The sequence below is a fragment of the Fulvia fulva genome, chromosome 7 (assembly GCF_020509005.1).
Source record: "Fulvia fulva chromosome 7, complete sequence".
In the NCBI taxonomy this organism is placed as follows: domain Eukaryota; kingdom Fungi; phylum Ascomycota; class Dothideomycetes; order Mycosphaerellales; family Mycosphaerellaceae; genus Fulvia; species Fulvia fulva.
The window spans coordinates 85,650-105,997 of NC_063018.1; the positions used below are offsets into that span (position 1 = coordinate 85,650).

Here is a 20,348-nt window from a genome sequence, read left to right on the forward strand (position 1 = left end):
AACTCGGCTATTAAGGGCTTTATACCTATCCGAATATACCGCTTATTATTATATCCTCCTACGCTTGCTTATATAGATAAAGAGAAGGAGCCTAAAGAGATGCTACTACTAGATAAGAGAACTTTCGACTTATTCGAGGACCTTATACTATAGCTATTAGGATAGGCTCTTATATAGGGCTTCGACCTTAAAAAGTAGAAGTAGAAGAAGATAGGTAACGATAGTCCTTTAGGCGATCGATATAGGCTCGAGATACGCTATTATTGTAAGGGTTTACTTAATAAGCAATTATAAGCCAAATAGGCTACTAAGCTAAGTAAGCACCGGTCTAATAAGTATAGATGTCTATAGAAGACTACTACTATTACTATATAGCTTAATTTACCTATCGTTAATAGAAGAGTTACTAGGCCCTATAAGTTACGCCTACCTTCTAAATATTAATATCTAGAGCATAACTACCCTCCTTCTAAGCCTATTATATTGCCTAGAGCCCGTACTAACTCTCGTAATAATACAATCGGTGTTTTTAGTTAGATATAGGGTCTGTCTCGAATAGGCGTACGCCCTACTTAGATTAAGGCCTTTATTGACGATAACTACCCTAGTATTCTTATCTATAAGGGAGATATTAAGAACCTAAAGTAGCGACACTACCTTAATAGCCGTAAGTAAGCGACTTAAAGTAAGCGTTATATACGACTATTAGAAGACAAGGGCTTTATTAAGGGCTACGACACTTTTACTAAAGGAGATAATACTAGTAGGCTACGAAGCTTAAATATTATCTATCCGGACTACCTTAAGGTATATACTAAAGTACTAGAGCTACTAGTTATAGATATAACCTTTAAGACGAATATCTATAATCGTAACGTACTAAATATAGTGTTAGCTATAACGTACTCTACTACCGAGCGGGCTATACTACCGAGCGGGCTACTTTTACTAAGAACTATACTACTTCTACTTTAATTGCGACGGTATCTTAACACGACGACATCCTATAGAATCGTTACTAGGAGGACAATTCCTCTTTAGATTCTTCGCTATCTAGCGAGTCTACTTAATAGGTACGTACGTTATGCCCCGACTCGCTATATCGCTTATAGCGTCGTAGCCTTAGTACTAGCCGAACACTATCTAGCGACTCTCTCCTTACTTCCTACCTCCTAGTATCCTCTAGAGGTATTAATTGCGACGCCTTATCGAAGGTTAGAGACCCTCTAGACTGAATATACTTGCGCTTTCGTACTTTCCGCTATATAAGGGCCTCGTTAGACTTACGTAGCTTACTAATCTCGCTTCGTATAAGAGCTATCTAATACGCTATCTCTCTACTCTCTCTCTATTACCCTATTAAACGACCTTCCTCTTTCTACTACGCCTTTCTGAACCTATAACGACGCTCTAAGACGTAATGATACCTATTATAAACCCTATCTCGTCAAAGTTATAGGTGTCCTAGTTAAGGATGCTATACTTCTCCTTTATATTACGTATAAGTAAGAACTACTTCTCGATAACGTCTAGATCTTCTATTAGGGCTCGCTAACGATCGTATCTACGTATTATACGAACCTTTAGCTCACGATACCGCCTAATAAACCTGTCTGTCTAATTAAGACTAGCGGGCTTAAGATCCTTCTCTTATAGTAATAAATCGGCTATTACTCGTATACTAGCCTTTAATAGCGGGAAACCTCTAAGATCTAGCTCGAGTATATACTTAAGTATCACCCTCTCTTCTAGCTCTATAAGCTTCTTCGAATTAGGCTCGTAGTCACCCCGAGGAGGTCGTCTATTTAATCGATACCCTAGTATAGTTCGAGACGCGTCGTATACCTTTGTAGTAAGTCGATTCGTAATCATCGCGTCGCGTTTTGTAGCCTAGATAGCTAAGGTTAGTTTGGCCTCGTTTAAAGATAATATACGCTATAATAGTAGTTATATAGCTATATCTATAGAAGTAGTACAGTTCTTAGTAAAAGTGGCCCGCTTAGTAGTATAGCCCGCTCGGTAGTAAAGTACGTTATACTATTCTATAATATAGTCGACTTTGTTACCGAGAGTAGGTATAGTTAGTAAATAAATAATACCTAGGATTTATAGTATATAGTAATGTTAAGGCCTTATTTAGTAATAGTAAGGTTAAAAATAGTAAGAACGGTAAGTAGGACCGGAAAGATTATTTACTATAGGAGACATAGTAATGTGGATCCTCCTCGGCCCGGATCTACTATATAGGTAGATTTGTCCTCCTTGTAAGCACGACCACAATAAGTAGCACATCCCTGTTTAGCACGGGTGTGTCACTGCGCAGCTTCGAGGTGCCTTTCCCGGCCGTATCCTCGCCGTATTGTTGTATAGGTTTCAGCTTCTAGACGAAGTCGAACACGGAACTGGCCGACGTCAATCATGACTGTCGATACGTGATGCGAGATATCAAACACACACCGCGCCCGCACAAGCACCGCCGCGATAACTGGTCAACTCAATACTGGTCGACTGGTACCTGCATTCGGCAATGTTATACTTCCAACGAAAGATCTACAGAATCCTGGTCGTTTGCAACTTTCCTTGTAAGGTCTGCAGGATCTAATCTACTGTAACGGGCTTCTACCGCTGAGAGGTCGCACGGGAATCTGCATTTGGACACTCGGTGCCACTTCTCCGCTGGACATGGATAGAGCTTGATGCAGCCATGCGCATGGTCTGGAGAGCTACAGCGTCTGTCCGCATAAGAGTCACAAGCGTTGCCGAACATCCCAGCCAAATCCAGGATCGCAGCGAATTGGTTTGTGCTCCGAGCGCGGCAACTAAAGGCACTTGTGACTCTTATGCGGACAGACGCTGTACAACAGAAGGAGATGCAACATCCTGGCCAACTCTGACCAAGCTCTCTTCAACGCACAGCCTTCCGGCCAGAGATGACAGCTTATCTCTCAGTGTCGTAACTCCTACGGTTACACAATAATTCCGAAACCGACGCTGTTCTACACGGCTCTCTGCCTTCACAACAATGCGGTATATGCGCCCGGCAGATCATCTATCTTGCCCCAGGGGCCGCCTGCACATGGTTTCTCTGATGAGACTTCCCTGTCCTGGAAGCTTGTTATATTTACGCGCGAGATGAACATGCAGGAACAAGCACAAGGCTGCATCGTGACACAAAGTCTTTTGCGCTTCTCCTCAAAAGCAAAACTTGGTGTGATTCGGAGTATCACCCCTCTTCGACGCTCTTTTTGTCCTTCCGGCGACGAAGATGCAATTACTGTCTTGTGTGCTCGCCGTCAGCGGCTTTGTGTCGCTAAGCTTCGCTTTCAGGCAACCCGGCAAAGGACTCTTTGATCGTACAGAGCGGCGTCAGGAGAATGCGCAAGCGAAGCGTGCGCAACACTTGCAGCCACGGCAAGAGTCGCCGCCAGACCCTTCCTTCGTCAATCGCTTCCTCAACGACAAGACGCAGCCTTTCTGGGTCAATGGCAGTGCCATCCCCAAGGTCCCGTTCGACATGGGCGAAAGCTATGCGGGTGCGTGGCTAGGCCAAGTGACAGCATGTTGGCGGTGTTGACGATGATCCAGGCTTACTACCCGTCTCGGACGATCCGGACGAGACAAGAAAGCTCTTCTTCTGGTTCTGGCCATCTCTCAACCAGAGCTGCCCGCAAGAGATTGCGATTTGGTGAGAGGCAAACGATCGAATACGGTACTACTGAACGATTACTTACGAGTATGAAGGTTCAATGGTGGCCCGGGCTGTTCATCAATGATCGGATTCATCAACGAGAACGGCCCATGGATGTGGCAAGATGGCACGCCTTGTCAGTATCATGGTCACTCCGATGTGTGGTGGCATCAAGGTCCTAACACTCTTCAGATCCGACACTGAACATGTACGACTGGAGAAACCTCACGAATGTCATGTGGGTCGAACAGCCCGTCGGTGTAGGCTTCACGCAAGGCGAACCGAACGTTACGACAGAAGAAGAGAGCTCCAAGCAATTTGTTGGCTTTTATCACCAATTCGCTGAGACTTTCGGCGTCAAGGGCTTCGACATCTTCTTGACCGGCGAGAGCTACGCTGGGTATGTCACCCGCGACATTTTCTCATACTACCCCACTCACCAAGCAACAGCTACTACATTCCCTACATCGCGAACGAGTTCATCACCCAGAACAACTCAGACTACCCCCTAACTGCCATCCACATCAACGATCCCATCATCGGCGGCAACACCGCCCAGCAAGGCGTCACTGTTTACCCATACATCGAGTACTGGTCCAACCTACTGAATCTCAACGACACTATCATGGCAAATCTATCAGCCACGCACGAGGACTGCGGCTACAAAGACTTACTCGACAAATACTTCACGTACCCAGCATTACAAGAGCCCTTCCCAACCCCCAGAGATCCATTTGACGGCAACTGCGACATTCTCGATTACTTTGACTACGCGGTCAACGAAGTCAATCCCTGCTTCAGTTTCTACCGCATCAGCGATAGATGTCCATTATTAAGTTCAACCCAGGGTCACATCCTACTGTACTGCCTCTCCCTTCCCAAAACTCCCATATCCATCAGCTGACACAGCACCACAGCAGCCTCCCAAGCCCGGACACAGCCTACTTCAACCGCACCGACGTGCAAGAAACCCTGCACGTCAACGTCGGCACCGCCTGGGAAGTCTGCTCCTCGGACCCCGTCTTCCCGGACATGAAGAACAGATCCAGCCCCTACGACACCGACCTCTCCCTCCCGCCCGCCAACAACGGCGTCCTCCGCAATGTCATCGAAACCACAAACCGCGTCATCATCGGCTCCGGGAACCTCGACGCGCTCCTCAACACCAACGGCACCCTGTTCGCTATCCAGAACATGACGTGGAACGGATGGCAAGGGTTAGAGGATTTCCCGGATCGGGACTTTATCTCGCCGTATCATCCTGATACGTATCAGTCGAGTTCTGGGTCGGGGGTGGTGGGGAAGTGGGGACGGGAGAGGGGGTTGACGTTTTATCAGATTCAGCTGGCGGGACATACTGTGCCTGGTGATGCGTTAGGGCCGAGTTTTCGGGTGATGGAGGTGTTGTTGGGGAGGGTTGATAATCTTGGGGTGCATGAGCCGTTTACGACCGATGTGGAGGCGGGGAGGGATGAGTTATGAGAGGCTTGTGGGTGGGAGAGAGGGGATGTGATGGGTGGGAGGTGCTGAGACGATATTAAGGTCATCGTGGTATATTGGCATAGCGCTATTGCTAGCACGATGGCTTGCCCTGATATAGCAAGCACAGGCAAGCAAGTACACAACGCCGGGAGCTTGCAACAGCTCTTCGAAATAATGCAAAGACCCCATCTTTTATGCGGCACTGGCTCATCAACCCTTGTCGCCGACGGGACCCAGCCGCAACCCCGTTGACTGATCACCGTCGTCCTCCTTCCCACCTACGTTGATAACTGTCCCATCCTGCTTGACAATCTCGACAGAACCCCCAATCTCCCGCGAGAGACGTGGCACACTCGGCAAGTCAAAGTACGGGTGGGGACCCTGACGACTGTATGGGCATCTGTCTCCAATCTTTGCTGCCCTGGGCATCTTGCCGGTACGAGCGGCATGGTGCACAGCCATCGCGAAGCGAGCGACGTTGTCGGAGTTGAAGGGTGCTTTGTTCGGGTAGCATTGTGCGAGGTACTGGGTGAGAGTTTCACCGTAGATGGAGTCGAGTGGTGCGGCTTTTTCTCTCAGGGAGTCGGCGATGTAGTAGATTGAGGAGGTTGGGGTGTCGTGGACTCCAACATCTCCCAAGCCTCCGTTGACCCAGTTGAGATGTGTCATTTCGTGAATCCAGACCCGAGCCCGGTCAGGTATTTTGTCGACGAAAGGGTGCTTGACCAAAGCTTGGTTCGCGAAACGGATGACATCGTCCTCAGTGTATGCACTTCCCGTGAAGCCCTTGTCGCCACGATCATACCGATACTCCAACGGACCTTTAGGACCTCTCTCGTTTCGCATTAGTCCTTCCTGCATACGCGAGAACATAGGAAGAAGAACGTTCTCGACGACAGTATACGAGCTGTAGCCAAAGTAGCGCTCGACCAGTTCAGCGTAGTGCTCGCGGCTGAATTTGCTGTAATCGCCATAGCCAGGGTCAAGGAAGGGGAAGCGGCCTATGCTGATGTGGGACATGAGGTCCACGACTTCGAAGGCGTAGTCTCTGCCTTGGTTCCATTTTTTGTTGTCGGCCCAGTAGTTGCTCGAACGGAAGCGAGGGTCGTCTGTCGTGGCTTCGAGCGGGAGTGCGGTGGTGAGACCCGTCATTGCCAACAGGCCCAAGAGCCGGAGGATCGTAGTGGGCTTCATATTTGGTTGGTTGATGGTTTTTGGTTGAAAGGGTGTGACTCCAGTAGTTCCTGAAATTGGAATGCTCGATGATCGGTGTTGTTGGGCAAAGCTGTGGCGCTTAAGACAGAAGGTGAAATATATACTGTGTGTCTTCGCTAGATGATTTTTTCCTCAAAAGCATATTCGCATTCTGAGCTTCCTGGTTGGGCGGCTACTTCCTATCAAAATCTGCTGGTCAGCACAAGATGGGTTGGATGATTACACGTAGCTGACTGTAAGTGTGTTGATTCGCCGCATATTGGATGCTGATTCTTCTGCGCGAGCCATGTTGTCGCCCCAGAAGATCCGCACAGCTGCTGTCGGATATCATGCTGTCAGCCAGTAACGACGTAGAGCTCAGCGTAAGATTGGGATCTATCACTCCAGCCATAGCACAGTACGGACAATGGACAACGCCCGCCTGATGTCTTTGGTGCATCGTGAGACCAGCTGTCAAGATATGCAAAGGGGACGAAAATAACGGTTGTGGTATGTAGTAGTTGATGAACGACAATGGATGTCCGTGAGAGGGTGTTGCTCATTCATGTTGTGAGAAGCCCCACCAGAACAAAGTTACGGGCAGTCCCGCGCGGGCCAAGAGTTCGTGGGCCAGGATAAATTGTTCTCAGAGCGGCAGCGACGACACGAACACCTCCGCGCAGCAAACACGGCAACGATGAGCGTCCGACAAGCGCCGACATACCAGCAGGGCGCCCCTCATCGCGAGCGCGTCCCGGACGACGATTCCGATGTCGAGGAGGAGGCCCTCGCCAACAACTACCGCGAACAGGTGGGCTACCAGGATGGAATGGGTGGTGAGGACTACGACCTCGAGCGCAGCAGCACACTGGGAGGCACACAAGATCTGCAGGCACAACTCCAAGCCGCAGCGACACCGCTTGAATACGGCGCCAGTCTCGAGGTCAAGATCCAGAGCTACGACAGCTACTGCAATCTCTTCCACTTCATCTTGAACAGCGATGGCCCGGTTGATATTGATGTCCCGTCGGTAAGTATTGAAGAGACGGTAAGACGGTGGCCGTGAATACATGCTGATGCGTACGTCAAGTACTACTGGGCCTGGGATGTCATCGACGAGTTCATCTACCAATTCAACTCCTTCTGCGCCTACCGTCAGCGCGCCGCCTTCCAGCAAAATTCGTCGAGCGCCAACATCAGCGAAGAGGACATGACCGTCCTGCGCGAGAACCCACAGGTCTGGGGCTGCTACTCCGTCCTGAACGTCCTCTACTCCCTTATCCAGCGATCCCAAATCAGCGAGCAGCTCGAGGCACGCAAGAGAGGCGAGGATGGCGCACTATACGCCGGCGAGTACGGCAACAGACCGCTCTACCAGATGCTGGGATACTTCTCCATCATCGGCCTGCTGCGCGTGCACTGCCTGCTCGGCGACTTCAGCTTGGCGCTCAAGACGCTCGACAACATCGAACTTAACAAGAAGGCAATGTTTGCTCGCGTCATGGCCGCCAACTTCACCACCTACTACTACATCGGCTTCTCCTACATGATGATGCACCGCTACGCCGATGCTCTGCGCGCCTTCAACCACATCCTCATCTACGTATCCCGCACCAAGAACTTCCAGAAGGGTGCGCAGTACGACAGCATCAGCAAGAAGAACGACCAGATGTACGCTCTCGTCGCCATCTGTGTGGCATTCCACCCCACGCGTCTCGACGACACCATCCACACCGCGCTGAGGGAGAAGTACGGCGAGCAGCTCACACGCATGCAGCGAGGTGGCCCAGAGGCCCTTCCAATCTTCGAGGAGCTCTTCCGCGCAGCCTGCCCCAAGTTCATCTCTCCAACACCACCCGACTTCGAGAACCCACACCTCAACCCCGACCCCATCGAGCACCACCTCGCCATCTTCATGAACGAGGTCAAGAACAACATCTTCACCCCCACCGTCCGCAGCTACCTGAAGCTCTACACCACCATGGACATCACCAAGCTCGCCGGCTTCCTCGACGTGGACGCCGACACCCTCCGCAGCTGGCTCCTCGTCAACAAGCAGCGCAGCCGCCAAGTCCGACACTCCGAGGGCGGTCTCCTCGAGGGTGACGCTGTCAACACCAGCGACCTCGACTACGCGATGGAGGGCGACTTGATCCACGTCTCAGAGGCAAAGATCGGCCGTAGACTGGTGGACTGGTACCTACGAAACCTCGCGAGAACGTACTAGGGGTGCGACTCGCCTGCTCCGTCAGCGGCACCACCACGGGGCAGTGATCGTGCCAAGATCCGGAAGAAGGGACACGATCTTAGCCAGATTCGGTACGCTAGACAGCCGCAGACTGGAGGGTATTACCTGTGAACGGAAAAGCATGGATATGAGCGTGTATAAGCGAGGCGTTGGGGATGGACGCGATATGACAATAGCCTCAAGAAAGGCACTCAAGCCGGATCCCGTGCTTCCGTCTGTGTCCCTGCAATAAGGAGAGAAGGACATGAGACTTACTCGCGGACATCCCAAGCTCTCTATAGAAACGTATGAAAGGAACGCATGATAGCTGGCATCACGAACTTCTTCACGACCTATCAGCTCGGGCTTCCAAAGACTAACTCTCGCCCCTTCCCCATCCTCCCAGCACTCCTCTCCGCAACCTCCTCATACTGCTCCATTCCCCTCTCCAACTGTACCAACCTCCCCTTACTCAACCTAAACACAACCCTCCTCCTCACCCCTCCATCCTCATCCCCCCCCCCCCCCCTCACGCTCACTCTCACTTCCCTCTTCCTCATCCCCATCCCCATCCCTCGAACTCCCCGCAAGAGCCCTCAAACTCATCCCCTCCACCACCGTCTTCATAAAAACCCGATCGTGCGTCACAACTAGAATAGCACCTTCGTAATTTCTTAGAGCGGATATGAGCGCCTGGATCGTATCCGTATCAAGATGCGTCGTGACTTCATCCAGAATCAAAAGATGGGGCGGGTTGATGAACAATCTCGCTAAAGCGAGACGGACCCTCTGGCCGCCGGATAGGAGCGAGATGGGGATGTCAGACGCTACCTTGCCTGAGAGACCTACGCCGGACAGGAGGGCGCGGGCGGGTTGTTCCGTCAGGTCGGGGCCTGCGTGTTGGAGGAGGTGGGAAAGGGCTGTGAGGGTGGGGTTGGAGGTGGCGGTGTGGGAGAGGTCTGAGGGGGATTGTTGGGAGTAGAGGGATGTGCGGGCGCGGGTGTGGTGGTGGATTGTGCCTGATGTTGGGGTGATGGGGTTGTCGGAGGAGGAGGCTGGGGTAGTGCCTATTGCGAGGGAGACGAGGGTAGATTTTCCTGAGCCGTTGAGGCCTGCTAGGCCGATACGGTCGCCGGGGTGGATGGTGAGGTTGATGTCCGTCAGGATTGGCCTGTTTCCGTACTTGAAGGAGACGTTTTCGAAGGAGACCAGACTACCTGGGAAGCGCAGATCTGGCGGTTGCGTTGGGATTGTCATGGTAGCGGGTGGATCGAACTTTGGTAGCTCAATTTCAGCTCTGTTGCTGTCGTGGTAACCTGCTAGATCTCTGTTGAGCTTGAACCTCCCGCCCTTTGCAGAGAGCTCCATTCCCATGCGGTCTTCGAGCTTCTTCTTACGTGAAGCGGCTTGCTTGAGTTTCTTGTCATCGCCAGCTCGTTTGACGGCTTGCATATTACTATCGATGCTCGATTGGATGTGTTTCTTCTTGATGTCCAAGGCATCTTTCATGCGGGAGAGATACTTGTACTGCTTTAGACGATCAGTCTCGTAAGCTGAGAGGTTGCCTCTGAATCGCTCCAGCTGCTGCTCGCGGAGGACCAGGAGCTCATCCGCTACTTCGTCGCCAAAGGCGCGGTCGTGGCTGACGACCAGGACTGTGGTGGAGTCGTCCATGCTTTGGATGTATCGTTCGAGCCATATGATTGATGGAAGGTCCAGGAAGTTTGTAGGCTCGTCCAGCAGAAGTAAATCAGCCAATTGACAGAGCGCACAGGCGAGACTACATCTCGTCCGCCAGCCGCCTGAAAGTTGTGACCGTGGTTGATCGATACTCTCCTTGGAGAATCCGAGACCGAGCAATACTGATCGCGCCTTTGCTTCAGCGCCACTCGCGTCCATCTGAGCGGGTCAGCACACATCATGGATAGCTCAACGGCGACTTACAAGCTCGAGAGACGTCTGCACTTCACTCAACATCTCAGCCGACTTTTGCGTCTCATCACTGATCTCATCGACACTCAGAGGTTCCGTCAACCTCGCTGCAGATGCATCAACTTCGCCCTCAAGGCGCAATTGCACCTTACTCGCTTCCTTTCCTCTCGCACCACTGCGACGCTTCGCAATCTGCTTAACATCGGCAAGTCGCTTTTCAAGCCGCTCATGAGCGACGCGTCGATACGCACGAACCGCAGCGGTCGGGTCTTCCATGTCCAACGCAGCTGAAAGCAGTCTCGATTTATGGAGCAGCCGCTCCCGCGTCGCATCGCTGCGGACGACATACTGAAGCACGGTCAAGTCCTCCAGCTGTATAGCGTCCATATCTTCCTCGAGAGTCGATTCCGTCTGGCCGAGTAGCAAGACTTTGACGCCTCTCGGTATGCTTGAGATTTGATCTGTGGCGATAGCGCGAAGCAAGGTCGATTTGCCAATGCCATTGCGGCCGTGGAGGACATAATGTCGTCCTCGTTGAAGCTGGAAATTGGCATGTGAGAGTAGCTCTCGGTTGCCAATGGAGATGTTCAAGTCTTTCACCACGATCTGTCCACGTCAGTATCTTTTCGAAGCATCCCCCGTCCCATTTCACACCTCCTTCAAATTGCTGTCCTCGTCCATCTCTGTGTGAAAGCGGCTCTGCTGGGCTGACACAGTAAGCGTGCCCGCCACATCGCCCGCATTTTGCTCCTTGTTTCGCTTCGTTGGCATCTTGACGGTAGTAACACTGCTTTGTCCGATTTCTGTCACTTGTCGTAAGAGGCAGCTAGAATTCGCGATGTGTGAAAAGAAAGGAAGTTCTACACGACCTACAATGATGGTGCTCTGGGCTTCTCCTTAGTACTTTCACGTTGCTGCCAGATTCTGCAACTTTTCAATGCCAGTACTGTTTCGGCAGCGATGTTGCGTAAACTGATGGTGAGTCAAAGAATGAAGGTTGCACTTTCTGTTGCGGTGTCTCCAAAGGGTCTTGTGGCGCCAAGGGCTTGCCAGCCGCGAGCCGGGATCGTGCATTGTCGTGGCAGTGTTGTTCAATGTTGTGGGAAAGACCGAATGAAGCACCGAAGTTGGTCTTGCGACTCATGATAGAGTGTCTGGGAAATGTTATGCAGTATCCTCGCAGGTCGACTGCCACTCGTCATTCCTCATGCTGGCCTCTCCTCGGCACAAAACACCACTCATGCACATCTCTCGTACGACCATTGCACTGCCGTGTGTCGTGTCATAGGAACGCCAGAACACCTCGCCTGTATCAAAGCCCTGGTAATCTACACGTTGAATCATGCTCTCTCGCCTAGCTCCTGAGCGCACGCAGCCGCTCGCCCAGCTTGTCTTCCCGCTCCTCTTCCGCCGGCTGCTGTATATTCTGAGCCGGTGTTGCGCCTGCCATCTCCTGACTCAGCTCAACCCCAGCTTCGTCTGCCACTTGTCCCATCAGCTTATCGACATCCTCTTGTGGTGTGGCTGTTGCGGTCGCGGATGAGGTCGCGTTCTCGTAGTATCCTGTCGCAACGTCGAGATCCTCGAATTGTGTCTCGAAGCGGTCCATCACTGCTGATATCTATCCAGTCGTTAGTCTTGCGCTGCGGTAATGCCCACTATCCGATTCCGGTCTTAGCCTACCTGCTCTAGGTTCATGCTCCTCATCGCATTGTCCATGCCCTTGACCACATTCGCCATACTGCCAGTCACTTGTCGCATGGTGACGGCTGTCTGTACTCGTGAGGATACGGCATCGATTCGTGAGGCTAATCGTAGGAGGTTGAGGTTCTCGTTCTTCTTGCGGATCGCATTTTGGGCGTAGATTTTGGCGATGTCGGTGTGGTTTTGCTGGATGGCCTGACATCACATCAGCTTACATTTATTAAGCATCTATCTGCTGTAGTAGAGGCTGACCTTCTTCAGCTTGGCCTTCTCTGTCTGCTCATCTTTGCTCGCTTTCGCTGCCTGACGATTGAGTTGCTTCGCCGTGAACTGTTGTGTGTGTCAGTTGCGCTTCAGCTCGATAGAGTCAGATATGGCTACCTTTAGGTTGAAGAGGGCTTTCTCGAGGCCAGACATGGTGGAGAGTGGTATCAAATGTGAGTGTATGCACGAGAAGAGTGTCGCATGCAAGATACATGTACGCTGCGCCTAAAGTGCCGGGCCACGTGCGTCATCGTCACATGAAAGATCCCGAAGATCAGCCTGAATGCACCTAAAAGGGACCTTCCCTTGTCCTTTCTTCACAACACACCATTGCACTTCAGATTTCAGTCAACATCACCAGGCCGAACACGTTGGCCTTGCAGCATAATGCTCTGGTCTATTACACCTTGTCTATGGGCATGCCGGTCTCGATGTGTACCGCAGTCTTGCATCTCGAACATCGCAACACGTTGCTCCAGCTGTCTTGATGACTTCCACAACGAATCAGTGGGTGAGCACAGCTAAGATGATATCGAGCAGGTCTGAGTCGTCCTCATGTTTATCAGCGAAATGACTCTCCCACCGTACAGATTCTACCTACCGACCATAGTAACGAAGCCACTCTATCTTTCCAAATGACAGCGTCTATCGACAGCACGATCGCGTATTCGACAAGGAGGAAGTTCTCTAGCACCGCACTGTTATGGATCTCCTGACCGCATGTCCACCTCTCACCTTCGCCGGCTTTCTGATCGCACGCGCCACGATCGCCTCGGCCGCAGAAGCCAACGCAGCCGGGACAGTAGTCACTGGTCTACACACCATGGGGTTCCCGACACCACGATACTGCGGAATCGCCGCGGTCCTCTTCGCAAGCTGCATTCCAAGTCTACCATTATCAAGAGGCCTTTTCTGGATCGTGCGGCGGGACGTCGACCCAACCCATCTTGACCTTCTCCGAGAACTCATCGGCTGCTGGTCTATATATTCTTACCTTGGCGTCATCGGCGAGACCCCAAGCTTCGCCAGGTTGTTCGCAAAAAAGGCGGGCACTCCGTCCACCGGAATCCCTGCGATGTTGTGTTGCGGACTTGGGTTTTCTTTGATCCTCCATACTACCATCGCTGTTGGCTTCGTGGGTTGGGGCCTGGTACGCAGGATCACACAAATGCTGCGTCACGGGATACCCAGGCCTCAACAGTCACTTGCGAGTAGCGGCCGAACTCCAACTCGTTAGCAACAAAAGATCATTGGCTGCATGTTTTATATGATGCTATGCTTGGCGCTGGACCCGGCATAACGGACCACTTCGATACTACTCAGCAGGCTGACCCGGAACCTACTTGAGGACTCTCAAAAACATGAGCAGTTGCTAACCATCGATGTAAGCAATGCCGAGCTCGTGTGAGGCGTCAAGGTCGAGCTGGAAGGAGCTAGTCAGCTGTCCTCAGGATGGCCTTTCTTATATCCTTTCTTCCCTAGCTCAACAACCATTCCGAACTTCAACATACATCGCGCATATCAGCACACTTCTCTCGACATCGTCTATCCAGGAGTTTCTGCACCGACACTATCATCGACCATGTCATCGACAGTATTTGCAGCAGGATTTGCAGCAGCCCTCGCGGCAGATGCCGACACCGACACCTACACCTCGCAAGCAGCAGCCCTCACCACACCGGGCGTCTTCACTTCCCTACTCGTTGCCCTTCCCCTTCTCGGCGCACTCTGCCTCTGGCTCATCAGCTTCATGCCACACTTGCTACTTACGGTTGCCACTACTCTGTTGGCGGATTGGGCCCGAGGAAGGCGCGCTTGCGACACTAATGACGATGAGATGGACAAGGTCATGGGGAACTCCATCGTTCTCTATCTAATCGTCTCACTGCTCGCCCTTGCGGTGGAGGAACCTGTCACGGTCACAGCAGAATTGATTACGCTCTCGCATGCTCTGATGCAGTCTGCGGTGGTCCATGGAGCGATTGCGGTCGGATTTGTGCTTTATGGTGCTGGATGGCGGATTGCGAGACACTTCCAGAAGAAGGATGCGGTGAAGGTAGCGGAGGATGGTTGCAGCGAGACGACACCGCTGGCAAGAGCTGAAGCGTGATGCAGCATCATGCAGATGGACGCGCTCAAGTTGACTTCCGATCTACATGGCAGAGGATGCTGCACGTTGCAAGCGTGCCACGAAATATTATAGCAGGATGGACAGTGATCAGGCTCCATCGCAACATACAGTTGATCTGCCGCAAATCAAGTGCATGTCGCCCATGTAGCAGATAGCATGTGAGCGGTCCCGACACAATGACACGATAGTGCACATTTTACGGCGTACCATAGCGAAGCATATTTCGAAATACGGGGTCTTACCTCGACTTCAATTTGAACTCTCAATTCTGCCACCACTTCTCACCGCCCCATGCGCTGCGACATGTCTTGATTCTGGGATACATCGTCCTATCGTGTATACATGATGCACGAAAGTATATCAGTGTCAGTGACCGAGGTGTTTCGGAGACCGCAACGGGCTGCTCCTATCGGTCCCAGCCATTCGCAGCCCCTCCCAACGCAACAGGAGCACATACATGCCAACAACGGGCCTGCGGCTGTCCCTTCCTCGATTCGCACCCCGCCTACACAAAACGCGTCGGTGTATGCTGGTCCGCCTGGCACAGTGGGTCTGCGGAACATGGGCAGTGTGAAATAGCATGAGCTGGGAAGTCGATGGAAAGAGCAGAACTAGTACATGGCGGAAATCTGTGGAAAGCGACAGGTGGGCAAAGTAGGGATCTGCATTCTTGCTGTCTGTGGATACAGAAGCGAAAAGGGGGAGCTTCAACGATGGAGACTGGAAGACAACACGGTGGGTACGGGAGACAACCATGTTTTGCGGATGCTGTCGATATCTTGCTACTGACTGAGATCCATGGATGTGCCGGAGAGGTATGAGTAGCTTTGTGCAGCAGTACATCCAAGCTGTACCCGTCTGCGGCATGTTGATTTCCCTACCTCTGCTCATGCACACCGAAGACGATGGCAGCTTGTGGGATCGTTGCAGCTCTTCCACATATCTGCGATTCGGCGGCTGTTACCAGTATGTTGCCTCGCAGCAACGTGAGTGTTTGCATACAGCCGCATGGATCCGCAAGCGAGTGGCGCTGCATCCTGGCATTCAGCTCCAGCGCTTCATACTTCAGGTGTCTAGCGACCTTCTCAAAGCTAGACCTGAAACTCTCGTCTCAGAACTCGAAAGACATGGAGCCTGATCGATCCTCGAGGCTACTAACACCGTCATAGCACTTAGTGTTAAGGTCTACAAGTTCTTGAAGGCGATGCACGATGCGCCTGAAGAGATCAGGGAATATCTTGACGTTCTCGGCCGTTCGCTACATGAACAACGCGTGGCACGTGAGCGAACCCCTCTTCGAGCGGCTCTTGATCGGTTCCAAGGCAACAGTGACGACGCAATGGCGGCCTTCGAGAGTGCTCCGGCATGGGATGAAATCATGGACCATATTGGAGCGTTGAACCAGACCAGACCGCCTCATTCAAGCGCGTGGGTAGACTTGTTGAGAAGATTAGGGCACCCAGCAGCCTCACAGAAAGCGCAGTGCAGTCACCGGCAGGTGCATTCTACGGGGGCATCAAGATCATCCTGTCGACTGCAGCTAGGATAGAGGTCAGTCCGATTCGTTGGCCACAAGTGATCCGAGCGAGGCTGACAATGTCCAGAATGAAGTCGATTCCGTCGCAAACGCCCTGCTCGAGATGACAGAAGTGATTGAGGTCTGTAATAGGGAGAGGCAACTATACGAAAGCGATAAGCTGTCCCGCATGATCGCAGATTGCTACCTGGAGGTGCTCAACGTTTTGCGACTATCGCTCCAAGAGATTCAAGGCCGACGATTTATGCGGACACTCATGGCTTCCATGGACAATAGCTACCGCTCTGAACTTGACAAAGCAATGACGACGATCCGGCGAATTTCAGATTCCATCCTCAGAGAAGTGGACTATCAACATCGCCTCGAGATGCGAGAAACGAGCTCTCGAGTTATTGACATGCAATTTCAGCAGCACAAGATGCTTGCTCTTCTCGAAAATCAGCAAAGTATCCTACAAGAGATGGACGAGGAGAGGAAGGTCATGACTGCCACTCAGGGCCAGCAAGAAGTCTTGCAGGCCATTCAGCCGATCGAGAGGCAGCTCCAGTCGCAGATTGGCTCGAACATACAGATCACCACCGCACATTAGCATGACACTGCGAAAACATGGCAAGCCAGGTCCATAGCTTAAGAGCCTCGATTGACACAGACTGTGCAGAAGCGCCCATGGCAAACGATTGAACGATGCATCGTCTGGTGTAAACTGCGTCCCGCCGGATGTTTAGCAAGGGCTAAAGCCTGACGCCGAGACGAGAAGATCGTGCCGCTGTCAGGACTGCATGCCATGGCGCCACTACAGGTGCAAGAGATATCCAAAGTTGGTGGATGGAGCGCTTCGGCGTTACAACATGTAGCGATACCGACGCGATCGAACGGTATGTGCTTGAATGGCGTGCGATTCGGTAGCCTTGGTCCTGTTGTGCTGAGTTTTATCAAAGCCATGCTCACTCCACGGAGGTCCCGAGTAGCCCTAACTGCAACGGAAGGAATTCTAACGACATGCATTACAAAATGACTCATGCGGCTAGTATAGAGCAAGGCATCTTTGGAACGGCCAGCCATAACCTGGAGCTGATTAGCGTACTCGCATTCGGATGCTACTGACGCCGTCAGGTGGCGAAATCCATCTTCAATGCCCACTCTTTGATGCCCATTATTCTCGGCACCCACCCGGTCTTCGATAGCTACTTCCGCCTCCTTCCGAAGTAGTGTCGCTGTAGCGGTTGTTGCTATATGATATAAAAGCGGTAACGATATAGCTATCAAAGACAGTGTGGGTGACAAAGATATAATAGGTATTAAAGAGTGGGTATCGAAGATAAATTTTGGGGTCAGGTGGAGCGGCCGCGAAGTTTATGCACATCGCTTCCCTCGTTCCATCCGGCACAACGATGCTCTACGTCACCTGTGCTACAGTATTTCTGGAAACTCATACATTTCTTTGCGTGCACTTCTCGATCATCCAACACGCCTTCATCAACCTCCTCTTCTACGTGCCTCAAGATGAAGCATAAATTGACACTTACTGCAATAGTCTGCTCTGCACTTACACTTGCAGCAGCAAAACAGACACCATGCTCTGCCAACAACATCAAGACACCAGAATACTTCGGCCTCGAGGTCCTCAACATCCAAGCACAAGAGGTAAAAGACTATAATGAATGGGGGATCATGGCCCCGATGTTCCAAATCGCCAGCGAACCAAAACCAGTAACCTTCTGCAACGTAACAGTGACCTACACCCACCCTGGTACAAACGACAACGTGAACGTCTGCATCGCGCTCCCCACTTCAGATTGGAATGAGCGATTCATCGCACTGGGTGGCGGAGGTCTATCAGGTGGATTCTCAGAAGCGCATATCGCAGGACTTGCCGCAGGCTACGCCACTGCTCTCACCGACTCTGGTCACTCCATGGACCCCGTCAACGCGAGTAGCTGGGCGCTCAAGAGTCCTGGAAATATTGACTGGCAGTTGCTGCAAGACAATGGGTACCTAACTTTGGACGACATGACGGCGATTTCGAAGCAAGTTGTCTCGAGCTTCTATGGGAAGCCAGCTAAGTACTCCTACTGGAATGGATGCTCCAATGGTGGTCGGCAAGGCTTAGTGCAGGCACAGCGATATCCAAAGAACTACGACGGTATTCTAGCGGCGGCACCAGCGATTGACTGGGCCAGCTTTACGGTCGGTATGCATTGGGCGCATGTGCAGATGATCAAGCATGACTATGTACCTGCAGCTTGTGAGCTCGCTGCCGTCCACGAATTGGTCATAGAAGCTTGTGACGAGCTCGATGGCGTCAAAGACGGCGTGATCTCTGCTCCTGGCCTTTGTCACTTCGATGCTAAAGACGCAGTGGGGCGAAAGTGCTGCTCAAGCAAATCGACAATCACGAAGAAGACAGCAGACATTGTGAATGCTGTCTGGGCCGGAGCCGAACAGGACGGACAAGCGAGACGCCCTGGTCAGGGTCGAGACATGCCCTTCGGCCCTGAGCAACAGGAGGCGATTGGCACGGGTGGCCTAGCACAGACATGGTGTGAAGACGGCAAGTGCCGACAAATACCCTTCATGATCAGTGCACAGTGGTTGCAGTACTTCATTGCGAAGGATCCGGACTATAATCCGTTGAAGATGAGCGAGGACGAGTTCTTCAACTTTCTGCGGAGATCTTCGCAAGAGTACGGTTCCGTGATGAATGCTGATTGGACTGATCTGAGCGAGTTCAAGGCCGCTGGTGGAAAGATGATTACATGGTTCGTGCTTCTAGCCTCATGCTACTTGATCTCGCTAACATCAATCCCAGGCACGGCCTTGCTGATGAGCTCCTCCTTCCCAACACCACAGCCCAATACTACGACCAGGTCCTGGAGCAAGATCCGAGCGCACGTGACTATTACCGCTACTTCGAGGCGCCTGGAGTGGGCCACTGCTTCGGCGGCCCTGGATACTACCCTGGCAATGTGTGGGATTCCCTTGTCGACTGGGTCGAGAAAGGGAAAGCACCGGAAGAGCTGGAGGGTGCGTCGCCTGCTGGCGCAAGTAGACCGATCTGCCAGTATCCAAAGGTGGCGAGGTATGTCGGTGGTGATGCGAAGGATGCTTCGTCGTTTGAGTGTGCGGAAGACTTTGGGACCAAGAAGGCGGATGCGAATGGGAAGGATGAGCTTTGAGAGGAAGATGCGCTGTGCTCCGTGTCTATTCGTGGAGCTGTTATATCCTGTATCTAGCTCATACGCTTTGCTCCCATGTCATCTCTCTCTCTCTCTTCCTCGTCGATGCGCTCCCCTAGAATTGACACTCTCGTTGAGTGCAGCATATGCACCCTTGAGCGCTCGGTTACCTTCCCAATAAGTCCTTCAGCACCACGTCCAATTCCCCCCAGCTCAGCTCGAGCACCGCATCAGGACACAGTGCCGCTTCGGCGAGTCTATCACCTTTGCGCGACCAGTATAAGTTGACGTCTCCGCTTTGATCTCGCTTCGCGATTATGAAGGACGTGAGGCTCAACGTGATGGCTTCGTAGCGCCATCCATATGACAGACGATGAAGATCGATGTATGAGTTGCGTCTGCCCCGGGTAATGGGGGTACCTTTGATGATCAGGTTGGTGATGTGAGCCATATCTGCGGCGTTAACCCCTTGAATGGCCTCTCGCCCGTCCTCGGTAAGTGGTGTCTTGTCGACATCGAGCTCGAAGTGGGGTTCTACCCAATACTTGCGATATGCTTCTTGGTAGATCTTAGCAGCCTCGTTGTAGGTCTGGCGACCTGCGAATAAGAGCGCCTTGCTTGGCGGACTTGTCTCGCGGATGTCAATAGCCTCGTTGTTGACCGAGTCGTGAGCAGAAGTGAAAGCAAGCTCGTAGATCTCGTTGCGAAGCTCGGCTGGGAGGGTGAGGAAAGTGGTAGGTGCCATGTCGAGTTTTGCGGAATGGAGCTCTGGATTATGTATGTAGTGTCGCGCGACTTGGATATTGTGGTCACAACTTCTATACTGGTGGTCTGCGCGTGGTCGTAAAGACTGCCTGTGAGTGTTGCGGTGGTCCCTCGTGTAGCGGTGATGTACGGTGATGGTGCGAATCCTGGAAAGAACGAAGTTTCAAGCTTTTATATTAGCGGGAATGGTTCGTTGGCACGTGCCACACATGTGAACACGGAATAGCGGACCGTTCCTTACGATCGTA

The 20,348-nt window shown here is 52.1% G+C and overlaps 10 protein-coding genes across 10 annotated transcripts; 5 read left to right on the top strand and 5 right to left on the bottom strand.

Moving 5' to 3' along the window:
- Window positions 1-3,265: 3,265 nt before the first annotated feature.
- On the top strand, window positions 3,266-5,170 carry CLAFUR5_09819 (putative serine carboxypeptidase; the record flags this gene model as incomplete). Its single annotated transcript, XM_047908967.1, has 6 exons — window positions 3,266-3,533; window positions 3,586-3,685; window positions 3,742-3,824; window positions 3,881-4,088; window positions 4,139-4,549; window positions 4,606-5,170. 6 exons carry the CDS (start codon window positions 3,266-3,268, stop codon window positions 5,168-5,170), a joined length of 1,635 nt encoding a protein of 544 aa, XP_047764673.1.
- Window positions 5,171-5,380: 210 nt separating this feature from the next.
- Window positions 5,381-6,364, bottom strand: CLAFUR5_09820 (uncharacterized protein; the record flags this gene model as incomplete). The annotated part of the gene is made up of 1 exon (XM_047908968.1): window positions 5,381-6,364. One exon carries the CDS (start codon window positions 6,362-6,364, stop codon window positions 5,381-5,383), a length of 984 nt encoding a protein of 327 aa, XP_047764220.1.
- A 697-nt stretch (window positions 6,365-7,061) lies between these two features.
- On the top strand, window positions 7,062-8,591 carry CLAFUR5_09821 (Eukaryotic translation initiation factor 3 subunit L; the record flags this gene model as incomplete). The annotated part of the gene is made up of 2 exons (XM_047908969.1): window positions 7,062-7,394; window positions 7,455-8,591. 2 exons carry the CDS (start codon window positions 7,062-7,064, stop codon window positions 8,589-8,591), a joined length of 1,470 nt encoding a protein of 489 aa, XP_047764219.1.
- Window positions 8,592-8,947: 356 nt separating this feature from the next.
- Window positions 8,948-11,294, bottom strand: CLAFUR5_09822 (ABC transporter F family member 3; the record flags this gene model as incomplete). The annotated part of the gene is made up of 4 exons (XM_047908970.1): window positions 8,948-9,093; window positions 9,125-10,490; window positions 10,536-11,129; window positions 11,178-11,294. 4 exons carry the CDS (start codon window positions 11,292-11,294, stop codon window positions 8,948-8,950), a joined length of 2,223 nt encoding a protein of 740 aa, XP_047764218.1.
- Window positions 11,295-11,877: 583 nt separating this feature from the next.
- CLAFUR5_09823 (Vacuolar protein-sorting-associated protein 46) lies at window positions 11,878-12,644 on the bottom strand (the record flags this gene model as incomplete). The annotated part of the gene is made up of 4 exons (XM_047908971.1): window positions 11,878-12,144; window positions 12,207-12,422; window positions 12,480-12,557; window positions 12,609-12,644. The coding sequence occupies 4 exons, from the start codon at window positions 12,642-12,644 to the stop codon at window positions 11,878-11,880; spliced, it is 597 nt and encodes a 198-aa protein (XP_047764217.1).
- A 745-nt stretch (window positions 12,645-13,389) lies between these two features.
- CLAFUR5_09824 (uncharacterized protein) lies at window positions 13,390-13,613 on the bottom strand (the record flags this gene model as incomplete). Its single annotated transcript, XM_047908972.1, is given in 2 exon segments — window positions 13,390-13,471; window positions 13,486-13,613. The coding sequence occupies 2 exon segments, from the start codon at window positions 13,611-13,613 to the stop codon at window positions 13,390-13,392; spliced, it is 210 nt and encodes a 69-aa protein (XP_047764216.1).
- Window positions 13,614-14,073: 460 nt separating this feature from the next.
- CLAFUR5_09825 (uncharacterized protein) lies at window positions 14,074-14,601 on the top strand (the record flags this gene model as incomplete). The annotated part of the gene is made up of 1 exon (XM_047908973.1): window positions 14,074-14,601. One exon carries the CDS (start codon window positions 14,074-14,076, stop codon window positions 14,599-14,601), a length of 528 nt encoding a protein of 175 aa, XP_047764215.1.
- An 838-nt stretch (window positions 14,602-15,439) lies between these two features.
- CLAFUR5_09826 (uncharacterized protein) lies at window positions 15,440-16,748 on the top strand (the record flags this gene model as incomplete). Its single annotated transcript, XM_047908974.1, has 4 exons — window positions 15,440-15,608; window positions 15,792-16,050; window positions 16,077-16,173; window positions 16,227-16,748. The coding sequence occupies 4 exons, from the start codon at window positions 15,440-15,442 to the stop codon at window positions 16,746-16,748; spliced, it is 1,047 nt and encodes a 348-aa protein (XP_047764214.1).
- Window positions 16,749-17,662: 914 nt separating this feature from the next.
- Window positions 17,663-19,335, top strand: CLAFUR5_09827 (putative feruloyl esterase; the record flags this gene model as incomplete). The annotated part of the gene is made up of 2 exons (XM_047908975.1): window positions 17,663-18,918; window positions 18,969-19,335. The coding sequence occupies 2 exons, from the start codon at window positions 17,663-17,665 to the stop codon at window positions 19,333-19,335; spliced, it is 1,623 nt and encodes a 540-aa protein (XP_047764213.1).
- A 166-nt stretch (window positions 19,336-19,501) lies between these two features.
- CLAFUR5_09828 (uncharacterized protein) lies at window positions 19,502-20,080 on the bottom strand (the record flags this gene model as incomplete). Its single annotated transcript, XM_047908976.1, has 1 exon — window positions 19,502-20,080. The coding sequence occupies one exon, from the start codon at window positions 20,078-20,080 to the stop codon at window positions 19,502-19,504; it is 579 nt and encodes a 192-aa protein (XP_047764212.1).
- Between the last annotated feature and the right edge of the window lie 268 nt (window positions 20,081-20,348).